Below are 14789 nucleotides of genomic sequence, written 5' to 3'. Positions count from 1 at the left end.
CTGTCAACACTAGAGGTCACCAGAATCCGTGCCAAATTGTGATTGCAGACTATTATGCTGGAATTGAATTGTCTTCCGAAAAAATACAATGCCAAACATTTCCTACAGAGTATGTTCAGTGAATGGGAGGCATTATTACTATATGGAGGGCACAGGAGGCATTATTACTATATGGAGGCACAGGAGGTATTATTACTATATGGAGGGAACAGAGGACATTATTACTATATGGAGGCACAGGAGGCATTATTACTATATGGAGGCTCAGGAGGTATTATTACTATATGGAGGCACAGGAGGTATTATTACTATATGGGGGCACAGAGGACATTATTACTATATGGAGGCACAGGAGGCATTATTACTATATGGAGGCACAGGAGGTATTATTACTATATGGGGGCACAGAGGACATTATTACTATATGGAGGCACAGGAGGCATTAGTACTATATGGAGGGAACAGGGGGCATTATTACTATATGGAGGGATCAGAAGGAATTATTACTATATGGAGGCACAGGAGGCATTATTACTATATGGAGGCACAGGGGACATTATTACTTTATGATGTAAAGGGGGACATAACTTCTATATAGAGGCACAAGGGGCAATATTTTAGTATTGGGCACTATTACTTTTTACTGCTGTTTTGGGAACACAAGGAGTGTTTTTAAATGTATAGATGACCAGGAGGCCATACTTTATGTATGGGAAAATGCCACTCTGTGGGGGCTCAGGAGGCATTATTAATGCACAGTAGCAAAAGGGCGATTATTATTGTATGAGGGCCCAGTGGAGCCATTACATAAAGTATAAAGTAGTAATCAGTGGGGGCACATTTGGGGCATTCTTAGTAAGGACATTATCATTGTATGGTACACTAATGGGGGCATCATGCTCTGCAAAGTCCCAGCTGCAAGAAGTAGTCATATTCGTCTGAATCAGATGGGGGAAAAAAGGAGAAGGACACTTCTTATCAAAGACGTCACCTCTGAGTCACCTATGTGGGCTGCAGGGCTCCTACAACAGGGGTAGGGAACTGTGGCTTTCCAGCTAAAGCTTTGGTTGTCCAGGCATGATGAGAGTTGTAGTTTTGCAACAGCTGGAGAGCCAAGGTTCCCTACCCCTGCCCTAGAATCTACCACTGTATGGACATTGTATGAGGCTGAATAGCAGTTATGTGGTATTGGTCTGTGCAATAGATACAGTATGTAGTCATGGTGTATCTATGTTATTTGACCCTTGTATAGCTCTACTAGTAGGTGCTGGACTGTATTATACACTGTATATACACTGTTGTATATACTGGACAAATTACTGTATTTGGGGACAGGGTTGACAAACTGATAGGTAAAGGATTCTAATGGACTAATAGCTATGTCTGTGTTTAAAGGGGTACTCCAGCGGGGGGGGGGGCACTTTTTTGCTGGGACCGGGAACCAGGTGGCTGAGGGAAAAGACGTCCACTCACCGGTGCCCAGTTCCCGGCCGCTTCCTGGTGTCTGACGCGGGCCGAGATGTGACGTCTCAGGTCCGCTCAGCCAGTCAGTGAAGGAGGCGGGATCTGAGCGGACTTGAAGTGGATCCCGCCTCCTTCACTGACTGGCTGGGCGGACCTGAGACGTCACGTCTCCGGCCCGCGTCAGACACCCAGAAGCGGCTGGGAACCGGGCACCGGAGCGCCGCGATGCGGGACCCGCCGCTGCAACCAGGGAGGTGAGTGGACGTCTTTTCCCTCAGCCACCTCGTCCCCAGTCCCAGCGAAAAAGTGCCGCTGGAGTACCCCTTTAATGAGTTGTTCTATGGCAGGGATTGGGAACCTTCAGCTTTCCAGCTGTTGCAAAACTACAATCCCTGTTCTATAGCTATGCTGTCCTAAAAAATACATATATCTGATATTTTTAGACTCTAGCAACACCTCCGCTCTGAATTTGATATGGGTAATGGTAATACATGGCAATATATCATTACATTTAGTGTCGGACTGGCCCACCAGAGGACCAGAGGATCCTTTCGGTGGGCCCCCAGCTTTAGAACCTGCAATTACACTGACTGACATGTCATTTCTCACTGGTTCCTTATTGGTGGGCCCCCAGGATCATTTCCTCTGGTGGGCCCCAGATACCCCAGTCCAACACTGATTACATTTGTATTTTTTATGATAAGATATAGAATTAGGTTGTCCATATTTAACAGCTTGGACTCATAGAGATCCCAGGTGCCTATATACTACAATATATCAATGTTTATTTCCTCTGTATCATTTCTCTCCTTTGTGGCTCTTTGACTGCTGTAAAGCATTGACATCATATCCCTGTACTGGTCTCTTACATCAGTACCTGGATACTATGGGGGAGATTTATCAAACATGGTGTAAAGTGAACCTGGCTCAGTTGCCCCTAGCAACCAATCAGATTCCACCTTTCATTTTCCAAAGAGTCTGTAAGGAATGAAAAGTGGAATCTGATTTGATTGGTTGCTAGGGGCAACTGAGCCAGGTTCACTTTACACCAATGGGAGATAAATCTATGGCGATTATAGGAAGTAGTAAGTTCTGCAATACAGTTGTAAGTTAATGCCTACTGGGAGGATGACCAAACCTACAGCTATAACCACACAGGAGGGACGCACAGCACTACAAAACAACTCAAACGCAAGTCCATATTATTGGGACTGATTTACTAACATGTTCCTGCCAGCAAATCGACTTTGTCCATTTTCCCTGTCCATTCGGTGTTCTGACATATTTACTAAAGGTGTGCGACAATTTTTCCAAAAACCCAACAAACCCCTCATTTTTGTCCAAAAACCCTCCAAGTGGGTGTGCCTTTTAAAACCTGCCACAACCGAGATTTATTAAGCAACCGTTTCTATTCAAAAAATCAGCCACTTCTAATGGGGCGTGATGGTTGGGTTTAATTTTTGTCCCATAAAAAAACTGACAAATTTACTAAGGGCGATGGGACACATTATTGAATTTGACACATGCAAAAAAAAAAAAAACAGGCGACAGTATAACAGCTTAAAATTAACGGACTGTTAGTGAATCAGCCCCACTGTATGTTATAGACATCATCCCATATATTATAGACATCTTCCCATGCCTGTTTTATATTCACAATATGCATGGTGTTTTTCCCTTTGTCTATAACCTGCAGGGCATCCACCACAGATCTACACAACACTAGAAACAGATCACAGAACTTCTGGGTCCCATGCTGTGATACTGGGTAGCTGTACTACTTATAAAAAATTCATCCTATATATCCCGCTAGATATAGAACAAGGCTACAGACCACAGCTGTACTGTGAATGCTGCATTCCTCTACTGCAATATGCAATCTTAGAATTGATCATATTTAGTGTTGCACGGACTGACCAAATTTTCAGGTCCGGCAACATTCTCTGAACCTAAGTGATCTGCATCTGGAGAAGTTGGATGCCGCCCTAGGGCTTCCAGATTTGTAAATTACTTCCATTTAAAAATGTCATGCCTTCCAGTACTTATCAGCTGCTTTACGTCCTGCAGGAAGTGTTGTTTTCTTTTCAGTCTGACACAGCGCTCTCTGCTGCCACCTCTGTCCGAGACAGGAACTGTCCAAAGCAGGGGAGTTTATAGGGATTTGCTACTGCTCTGGACAGTTCCTGAGATGGACGCAGGTGGCAGCAGAGAGCACTGTGTCAGACAGGAGAGAATACACCACTTCCTGCAGGACATACAACAGCTGATAAGTACTGGAAGCCGTGAGGTTTTTTTTAATAGAAATAATTTACAAATCTGTAAAACTTTCTGACACCAATTGATTTGAATAATACGTTGTCTTTGTCTCTGAACACTCTCTTTACCAGCGATCTGAGAGAGAGTCCATGCTACTCACTACATTTACTTGGCCAGGCACACACTCTCTACCCCAGCTCTCCAAATGTGTATGGTGTCTGAGAGGTAAGCAGTGATGCTGTATGAATTGAAGTTGACTAAATCTAGCATGCATCCGCTGGGCTGGGTGTGAGCAGCAATGCACACCGTAATGTAGGGATCACCACTCAGTGTACAGGGGAGGGGAGTCTGGCCTTTGAGAGGTGTCCCTGCTCTTGTACTTTCCATGGCACGCTATGGCAAAAGAACAGCATGCCTCCAATCAGGTTGTCAGGGCCTATATGTGCATACACTTGCACTAATGTTATAATTTACAGTCTGGGGAACGTTACCCCATATGCCAAAAATAATAAAACAAAAATGAATCATTTGTATATTAATGTTTTTTCTATTGATACAATACGGTTTGCTCGGATGAGGTGTTCTTCACTGCTGGTAAATCATTCATTCCCTTAGAGAACTCTTCAGAATGAGTCCTGACATTTACAGCAATGACATCACAGCTCAACAACTATTGGCTACAAAACACTGGACAAAACCATAGCGTCTCACTGCACTCACAGCTCATTGCACAGATAGCTCTGAACAGCTGGCACTATAGCATGAGGATTTCTATACTAAATATAGGACGATGACGTCATCTTCATAGGCAACACAAATGTATAAGAGTAATGGATTTATTAGCAGATCAAAAGAGTTAAAAGGGTTTTCTATAGAACAGACCATCAATATTGATGGGAGTCTAACACCTGTCCCCTACCCCAACAGTCAGCTGTTTGTAGCAAACGCATATACAGTGATCAGAACCAGAAGCGAACAGCTCTGTACAGGACACGCAGGGTTACTGCGGCTCAGCTCCCATTGACACAAATGGGACACACATCATTTCTATTCAAATAAATTTCCTTAAATATCTAATAGTGGTCAGAGATATTGGGGGTAATTTATCAACCATGGGGGGAGATTTATCAAACATGGTGTAAAGTGAAACTGGCTCAGTTGCCCCTAGCAACCAATCAGATTCCACCTTTCATTTTCCAAAGAGTCTGTAAGGAATGAAAAGTGGAATCTGATTGGTTGCTAGGGGCAACTGAGCCAGTTTTACTTTATACCATGTTTGATAAATCTTCCCCATGGAGTTTAAGCGTGGCATTCCACGGGCCGACCAGGGTCCGATCAATGATGTAAACAAGCGCCGATGTGCTAGATCGGCGCTCGTTTACTGGGGCTATTCCACGGCCCGACAATCGTTTAGCGAGGGCTGCAGGGACATCGTTACCGATGTCCTTGCAGCCCTTGTTTCTTACTTTACCTCTCCAGGCTGCAAGTCCTCTCCTCCTCCCGATCCCGCGTGCAGCAGCAGCTTCGGAGCGGCCTGTCTGAACTGACAGAACGCTCAGCCAATCACTGGCCACGGCTGTCCCGGCCAGTCATTGGCTGAGCGGTCTGTCAGGTCAGACAGGCTGCTCCGAAGCTGCTGCGGCGCAGGACCAGGAGAAGAAGAAGACCTGCAGCCTGGAGAGGTAAAGTATGATGTTTGTGAAATCGTTGGTCGCCCTCTGCGCCTGCTATTCCACGCAGCGATGCGCGGGTGGCGACTGATGATTTTAGGTTTGAACCTAAATGAACGATCAGCCGATGTCACAATCATCGGCTGATCGTTCTCTCTATTCCACGGAGCGATAATCTGTCGAATCGGGCGGATTATGGCTCCGTGGAATAGGCCCCTAAGTGTTGTGGTCACCAACCCCCAATTAATAGACAGAGAAAGGACAAAGGGATCAGCTTAGTGTCTCCTAAGGTGCAGCAAGTGTCTAGAATACAAAATATTTTTGTACCACAATTCTGGTGGATGTGGACGTGGATTAGTAACTGTCCATGCACAACTATGTGGTTGGTTTGGAAGTGAATAGAGATGAGCGAACCTGGAGCATGCTCGAGTCCATCTGAACCTGATTGTTCGCCATTTGATTAGCGGGGGCTGCTGAAGTTAGATAAAGCCCTAAGGCTATGTGGAAATCATGGATATACAGTAGTCATTGGCTGTATCTGTGTTTTCCAGACAACCTTAGAGCTTTATCCAGGTTCAGCAGCTGCCACTAATTAAATGCCGAAAGTTCGGGTTCGGGTGGACTCGAACCCAAACCCTGTTCGCTCATCTCTAGAAGTGAACCTATCATTTCATTAAAGTGAATTTTTTTTCCCCAGGTCATGGATACAAGTCAAGGGTTTTTATCAGTCAGAGTATTTAAACCCCAACCGACCAGTAGAACAAGCAGCGAGTGCAGTGACCTACCGCACACTTTCCCCCCTGCTTTGTGTCTATGTGAGCAAGATGGCCTCCTAGACTTACATTTAAGTCTATCATGGTCATTTCACATGGATCCAGGAGAAGCTGCGCTAATCTTGACCTGTTCTTGGCTGGGGTATAAACACACAGATGATGTCAATGAAAACTTTTCATAAGTCTTATATAAAAAGTTTATTTCTGTGACAGTGCCCATTTAAACTTGGCAAGTAGTGCTGAGAAGGCGTGCTTGGTCAAGCTTGATGCTCAACTGATCACCTAGGGTTCTGTTTACTGTACTGACGCTCCTTATAGCGCCAAGGATGCTAAGGAGGAAGATATGTTTCTTACCTTCTTCCTCCTTGACGGTGACAGTGCTCCTCACGGTGTTTCAGAGTGGAGTTTACTCCGACTAACAGCACTAGGCCGATAGCCCCTCATAGTGCCGGGGCCACTGAGGAGGAAGGTATCAGCAGGTAAGATTCATTTAACCTGCTGATAGTTTCCCTTTAAAGGGGTTGTGCCCCTTTAAATGACCACAGCCTTAATAATGACATCTGATAGCGGGACATAGGGCTGGACGAATGAGTGCACTGCTTCATTGTCTATAGTAGATGCCAGAGATAGCAGAGTACACAGACAATGAATGCAGCAGCAACCACTACTCTGTTCCGCCAGGAGACTCAAGACCTCATTCTTGAGAACACAGGGGGTCTTAGAAGTCTGCCCCCCTGCCATCCCACACTTGTCAATGGGGGATGTGTTGTAATGGTGGGAAAACCCCTTCAATATATAACAATAATGGGTAACACTTTATACAGAGTATTCAAGTGCCAGAACTAGATCAACTGTGTATCTCAAGAGGTTCTGCATCAGCTGTGGAACGTGGGATCCGCACAGCACACCCAGGCTTTTACTAAGCCAAATAATTTCTCTTTAAAGAGCTGCAGACACACTTTCTCGCTAATCCACCATTTGTTACCACATTTCACTAATGCACATTGAGCGTATTGATTTTCTTCCAGACATCCACAATGCAGAGACCTTGATTCCCAGGAAATAACAATGGAGAAGGGCAAGCTCCACAGCAGGAAGAGCGGCCGACGGATCAGCACCACATGCTGTCCACTATGACTGCAGCATCACACATCACTATGCAGCACTACAAGCCGCCCTCCATCAGCATGCAAAGCAACAGGGCCATCCCATCATGTATGCAGCATATCCCTCACATCATCCATACACTGTCACATTCACATCTGGATGAATGACAGCAGCCACATGTAGGAAGTACTCAGGCAAGCAGTCTAGGATTGTCATCATACATACAGGAAAGTAGTGACATCATACATGCAGAAGAGTTGTTACATCCTACATGCAGTGTAGTTTCATCCATGTAGTGGTAGTTACACACAGTAGTGGTTACATCATACATGTAGCGTCAGCATGTTAGTGTCATCATATTTACATCACATGTGTGCAATACAGTAGGGTAGTCATATATGTAACACAATAGTCAAGATCACACATGCAGTAGAATTAGCATGCTGTATATAAGTCACATGATGTATGATGTATGTTATATAGCAATCATACATGGATGGCAGTAATCATACTGACAGTACAGTAGTAACATCATACAGTGCAATAATCATACATGTTGTATAGCATTCACATCATACATGTAGTGTGGTACAGTAGTAAGATCATACACAGTGCAGTAATCATACATGTAGTATAGCAGTCACATCATTCATGCTGGGCAGTAATCATACACATCTCAGCAGGCACATACATGTAGTGCAGTAATCATACATGTTGTATAACAGTCACATCATACATGTAGAGCAGTAATCATACATGTTGCATAGCAGTCACATCATACATGTTGTGCAGTAATCACACATATATAGCAGACACATTATACATGTAGAGCAGTAATCATACATGTTGTATAACAGTCACATTATACATGTAGAGCAGTAATCATACATGTTGTATAACAGTCACATCATACATGTAGAGCAGTAATCATACATGTTGTATAACAGTCACATCATACATGTAGAGCAGTAATCATACATGTTGTATAGCAGTCACATCATACATGTTGTGCAGTAATCATACATATATAGCAGACACATTATACATGTAGAGCAGTAATCATACATGTTGTAAAGCAGTCACATCATACATGTTGTATAGCAGACACATCATACATGTATAGCAGACACATCATACATGTATAGCAGTCACATCATACATGTAGTGCAGCAATCATACATGTAGTGCAGCAATCATACCTGTAGTGCAGCAATCATACATGTAGTGCAGCAGCACAGATATATGCATCACACATGCAGCAGCACACAGGTATATTGTATCATACATTCAGCAGCAGCACATAGGTATATGCACCACACATGCAGCAGCAGCACCCAGGTATATGTATCACACATGCAGCAGCACCCAGGTATATGTATCACACATCCAGCAGCAGCACCCAGGTATATGTATCACACATGCAGCAGCACCCAGGTATATGTATCACACATGCAGCAGCAGCAGCACACAGGTATATGCATCACACATGCAGCAGCAGCACCCAGGTATATGTATCACACATGCAGCAGCACCCAGGTATATTGTATCACACATCCAGCAGCAGCACCCAGGTATATGTATCACACATGCAGCAGCAGCACCCAGGTATATGTATCACACATCCAGCAGCAGCACCCAGGTATATGCATCACACATGCAGCAGCAGCACCCAGGTATATGCATCACACATGCAGCAGCACCCAGGTATATGCATCACACATGCAGCAGCACCCAGGTATATGTATCACACATCCAGCAGCAGCACCCAGGTATATGCATCACACATCCAGCAGCAGCACCCAGGTATATGTATCACACATGCAGCAGCAGCACCCAGGTATATGCATCACACATCCAGCAGCAGCACCCAGGTATATGTATCACACATGCAGCAGCAGCACCCAGGTATATGCATCACACATCCAGCAGCAGCACCCAGGTATATGTATCACACATGCAGCAGCAGCACCCAGGTATATGCATCACACATGCAGCAGCACCCAGGTATATGTATCACACATGCAGCACCCAGGTATATGTATCACACATGCAGCAGCACCCAGGTATATGTATCACACATGCAGCACCCAGGTATATGTATCACACATGCAGCAGCAGCACCCAGGTATATGCATCACACATGCAGCAGCAGCAGCACCCAGGTATATGTATCACACATGCAGCAGCAGCACCCAGGTATAGAAGGTACCTTTTATCTAGACAGGCAATCCACTCTGCAGAGGAGGAAGAATGGGCAGCGTGTGCAGCAACCATGTTGGGAGCTCTGCCAGCTCAGGCTCGTGTAATCTGTCTGCACTGTAAGAAAGTCGCACACTGAGGACTCTGCACAAGCGACAGATCTTTTTTGCTTTTGCGTATTTTTTTTTAGTAACTATGAAATGTGCTGTGTGCAATGCTGTGTGCGCCTGGTCTGTGTGTGTGACATAGCAGCATGTGTGCGGCAGCGGCGGGGAGGTTGTCACCACTGCAGACCCGGAGCGCTGCTGCCTCAGCTCCACACACAGATAGGAGAAGCTGGGCGGGGGATGGGCTGAGGTGCTGCTGCTGCTGCTGCTGGAAGCCCTGGCTACAGGACCTCACACGGTACAATCTTTCCCAATACCAGGACACTCATTGCTTTGCTTTTTTCCTTTGCTGTCTATCACTGCCACTGACTGGCCATTGTAAAGCCAACTGCACATATATACAATGTACAGCACATACACATATATATCTGCACAATGCACATACAGAACACACACCTATATATCTGATTGATGCACACATGTATACAAACATAGATATATATATATATATATATATATATATATATACACATACATCTATCTACATGATATGCATATACAGAACACACACCTATATATCTGACTGATGCACATGTATACAAACATAGATATCCATCTACACATATGCTATATGCATATACAAAACGCATGTTTATATGTATAGAGAATCTACACAATGTCGACATACTGTACATACTATACGCAGTATATATACACATATATGACTGATGCACATGTATACAAACATAGATATCCATCTATATATATATATATATACACTCCTATCTATCTACATGATATGCATATACAGAACACACACACTATATATATATGTGTGTATATATACACACACATGTATACAAACAAATATCTACATACTGTATGCATATACAAAACGCATGTATATATGTATAGAGAATCTACACAATGTCGACATACTATACGCAGTATACACACACATATATGACTGATGCACATGTACACAAACATAAACATCCACATTTATATCTAGAAAATGTGCACCTACAGTACACACATATACACAGCATATGATGCATACACACATATACAAACACAGCAATAAATGTCACACATATTTACATAACACATATGTATAAACATAAACCCACTTATGTATCATTGTAGAATTTTAACATATAAGGCCCCCTTCACACGTCCGGAAAAACCACCCGGATTTCTGGACCCATAGACTTGCATTAGTCACAGATTTTTCCTGAAGGGTGTCCGTTCCGGAAAATAGAACCGGATATTTTAGAACCAGTCCTATTTATGTCTGGAATTCCTGCCTGGACTTCCCCATAGAAGTCTATGGGAGCCTTGAAGTTCCACTCACCCGGACCTTACGAGTCAGCTCCCCCAGGCCTCCTTCTGCCGCTGCTCCCGTTCTGCCCCTGCCACCTTCCGCCATTGCTCCCCGTGAGCCCCAGCCTCCTACTGCCTCCTCCTTTTCTCTGTATAATTTTTTTTTTACAGGCCCCTATTACTGGGAGCATCCTGTAAGTACTCTTGGTAGCTTTTGCAGCCCCTCAATACTGCAGGACACTCCGCTGGCAGCAGACATCACACCAAGGATAACTGTACCCCACATCCTGGCGAGATACGCATAAAGCACAAGTGGCTTAAAGGAGAGCACCACATTTATTCACCCATCTTATCTCCAATAACTTACAGTATAACATGAGGTGCCACTTCTTGCTCTCTCTTTTTTCCATCTTCATTTTTCCATTAATATTAGGGACAATTGACCTTTAGTCTGGGGATTGGTTGGAGTCCCAATAGTCGGACCCCGACTAATCAGTTAGTTATCAGATAACTTTTCTTGGCATAAACTCCTCAAGTGTAATGTGTATGGACTCTTAGGCCATGTTCACACTACGTAAGTTCCGTACTAATCACGGCCGTTGTTGCAATGGCCGTGATTGGTACGGAACCTACGTTGTGCTGCAGGCCGAGGGAATCCCGGCCGGAGTGTATACACAGGGTCTAGCGGCGACGTAGAAAACTGACATGTCAGTTTTCTGCGGCGGCCATTCGTTGAATAGCGGATGCAGAAAACCCTGTCAGTGCACACTATGGAGCAAGCGGCTACGGTCTCATACTACATGTGAACATAGCCTTATAGAGTATGCAGTGAAAAATATTCCACTGTATACTACCATTGTTTCAGATTCAATTGATTCTGCTAAATGGTTACAATGAGAAAAGTAGAAGTAAGTATGAAAGGTGCTATAGGCCGCAGGTTTGTTTAAAAGATTGGTTTTCTAAAGCAGCTAATACTTTCTGAATTTAGAATAAAAATCTGTTATCAAACTGATAATCATTGTGTAGTAATGGGTGTTTAGTAAAGTCATAAACAGGACCATGGACAGCGATCTCTATTGTAACTTAAAGGGAATGTAACAGCAGGTCGGAAGACCCTAAGGGCCCTATTCCACCGGACGATTATCGTTCAGATTATCGTTAAATCGTTGGAATCTAAACGATAATCGTTCGGTTGAAATGCAGTTAACGATTAACGACCGAACCAGAAATCGTTGATTGCTTTATAAGACCTGGACTCAATTTTATTGTTGCTCGTTCGCAAAACGTTCGCAAATCGTTTGCATTGAATAAGAAGTCTTTCGGTCGTTCGCAGTAGATACGAACGCAATAGCGAAGAAAAAACAATCGCAAATACGATCACAAGTAACGATTATCGTTCCATGGAAATGAGTGAACTTTTCAGGTCTTTCACAACAGCGGTCGTTTGAGATCATTAATCGTTAACGATTATGCGAACGATAATCGTCCGGTGGAATAGGGCCCTAAGGCCACTCTGTGTTTTTGCAGTCCAATTTATGTATCCGTTTAAGGGAAAAAACTGATGCAACTATGTGCATCCGCTTGGATCCATTTTTCAATTGACTTCCATTATAAAAAAAAATGGATCAAAATGGACCCTTTTTTTAGCAGGGTTAACCGCGTTTTTGTTTACGTTAATAATAACCACTTAAAAATGGATCTGTTAAATGGACTGCAAAACCACAGTGTGAACCCAGCCCAACCTGCTGTTATGTTCCCATAGCGAACTGGACATTAAGAATAAGTGGGATTTTCTTACCTTGGCCCTCATCACTGTTGTTGTTAAATCCTTAAAGTCAATGTACCACCAGGTACATCGCTTTGGGTTTTTTACTTTAACGGATCGGCGCTGGTGCGGGGATGCCGGGGTGAACATAGTATAAATCAGCAGCTAGTAAGTGAAGCTACAGTGTATGCCAGATGCTGCTTACCTTGGGCGGTCAGGCTACAAGCACAGCACCTCTAGTAGCTTTATGCAATGATTAGCCGACTTCTGGCCTCCACTCGCCCGGATGACTGGTGTGGCAATAGAAGAGAGGAGTCCAGGAGAAATCTGGTTCAAAGAATTGGTGGAGATGGAAGAAGACACTGTGGGAATAGGAATGGGTTTTATTTAAATACGGACAACGCATTTCAAGGTTTAGCCCTCTTCCTCGGGTCCAATGTGTCAATAGATTGGACCTGAAGAAGAGGGAACTGAAAAGGAGGTGCTCACCCTCGTTGTTTGTAATTTAATAAAAATTCCCATTACCACAATGTCTGCTCCATTAAACACCGACTTGTATATTGCAGCCGCACAGCCCCGACAATCTCCAACAATTCTTCGGACCAGATTTTTCCTGGACTCTCTTCTACAGGAGCCAGAAACAATGAGCGGTATGTGTCAGGGAGCGGGAACGTCAGCCCAGCGCACTTGAGAATTGGGAAGGCTTCATACACTGGCACTTGTGTGTTGGTATATAGCATTTTTGTGAGCCTTCCATTGTATTTCAGCGAAGATATGTGATGAGTATCCTGGAGATATTTAACAGAGAAGGAGTGTTCACATAGCTCAGTAAGGCTAAGGTACAATGGTATGTGAGGATCCTATATCTATATTCTCACAAAGAAACAAACTTCTATAAGATTAAAAGATATAATCATTTACTTTAATCTGAGCAGCTACCACTAACAATGATTCTTCTGCCATTGCCGTTCCCTCACTATATGAGATATACATATCACTTGATGACATATACTACAGCACATCACAGTAGAGTCCCCTCGGGTCCATCTGGTACATGTACAGATACTTGCACATCAGCCTATTAAACAATTAGAAGCTGGAGAAGTCTCTGTTGGGCCTTTGCCCCCTAGAGAGAATTAGCCAAGCATATTAGTACAAGGAAGAAGTCTTGCATAGGTACATGCAAGATAGTAGTCAAGATGGCTGACTACCATGGCTAAATCAGACAGAGACTCATTCCCCCTCAGGAGCCATTGAAGGTGATAGACATACACTCTCCCAATCTCACAGAAACGTATAACTTCTTCAGCATTGTTATACATATAGTTATTGCTGGTCCCCTTCAGTAGAGCCCCTCAAGCAATGGCAAAATGTTGGGAAGAGAACATGGAGTATGCAAAAATTAAAATAAAAAAATGAGCCTGCTCCATACCAAACAGCTGCTCTCTGTGTAGCGGTGACATTGGTTACTGCAGTAGCTGCTACAGGGAGCAGAGCCAACTGGTTTAGATTCTGTAGTGCAGACGCCAAACAGCTGATCGATAGGGGCACCATACTGTTACTGATCGATAGGGGCACCATACTGTTACTGAATAAAAACCACTAAGCAAAATACCAGTACTATCCCCCATTCTGCCATCACACAGTAGCAATGCCTCGGACAGGTAGCAGAATGCACAAAGGTGGAAGATCATATTCTACAGGTGAAAATATGCAAAAATCGTGATAAATTGGTTTGGCAGAATATTGTCCCTCTCCCCACCTTGCTGCGCTCCCCCTTGCCGGTCCACCAGGTGAGCAGGTCGTACATTGGCAAAAAGCACACATTTTTGAGTAAACCAGTTTGTGCAAAATCTGTTCCTTTTTGCAGATGAATGCCAGGATTCACACTTCAGTTCAGGGAGCTCTGTTGAAAGATTTGTAAGGCAAATCCAAAATAAGGTAATCCAAAATAAAGGGACATAAGGTGGAAATGTATTGTTCTTGAACAGATTGTCCAGCTCCTTTCTGTAGCAAATGGCCTCTCCGACAGGGAGCCCTGGTGGAAATGTGAACTTAGCATTACACATGTGTGTAACATACACCAAGCATATAACATACAGTATACATATATCACACATACACC

General features: G+C 43.9%; 1 protein-coding gene across 4 annotated transcripts in view; it reads right to left on the bottom strand.

The window, feature by feature from the left end:
• The window catches only part of RAPGEF4 (Rap guanine nucleotide exchange factor 4), a 239326-nt gene extending 229775 nt beyond the window's left edge, over nt 1–9551 (bottom strand). For 3 of the 4 annotated variants that reach the window (XM_069982933.1, XM_069982935.1, XM_069982937.1), the window contains exon 1: nt 9480–9551. In XM_069982933.1, coding sequence (XP_069839034.1) covers nt 9480–9544 — 65 coding nt within the window. In that variant the 5' untranslated portion in view covers nt 9545–9551. Of the gene's footprint in view, nt 1–2688; nt 2763–9479 lie in introns of those variants that run through there. The other variant, XM_069982934.1, reaches the window with a different exon arrangement.
• Nucleotides 9552–14789: the final 5238 nt, after the last annotated feature.

Source organism: Dendropsophus ebraccatus, chromosome 9 (genome assembly GCF_027789765.1).
Source record: "Dendropsophus ebraccatus isolate aDenEbr1 chromosome 9, aDenEbr1.pat, whole genome shotgun sequence".
Taxonomy (NCBI): domain Eukaryota; kingdom Metazoa; phylum Chordata; class Amphibia; order Anura; family Hylidae; genus Dendropsophus; species Dendropsophus ebraccatus.
Note: the sequence above shows the minus strand (reverse complement) of the source record. Positions and strands in the feature narration are given on the sequence as shown.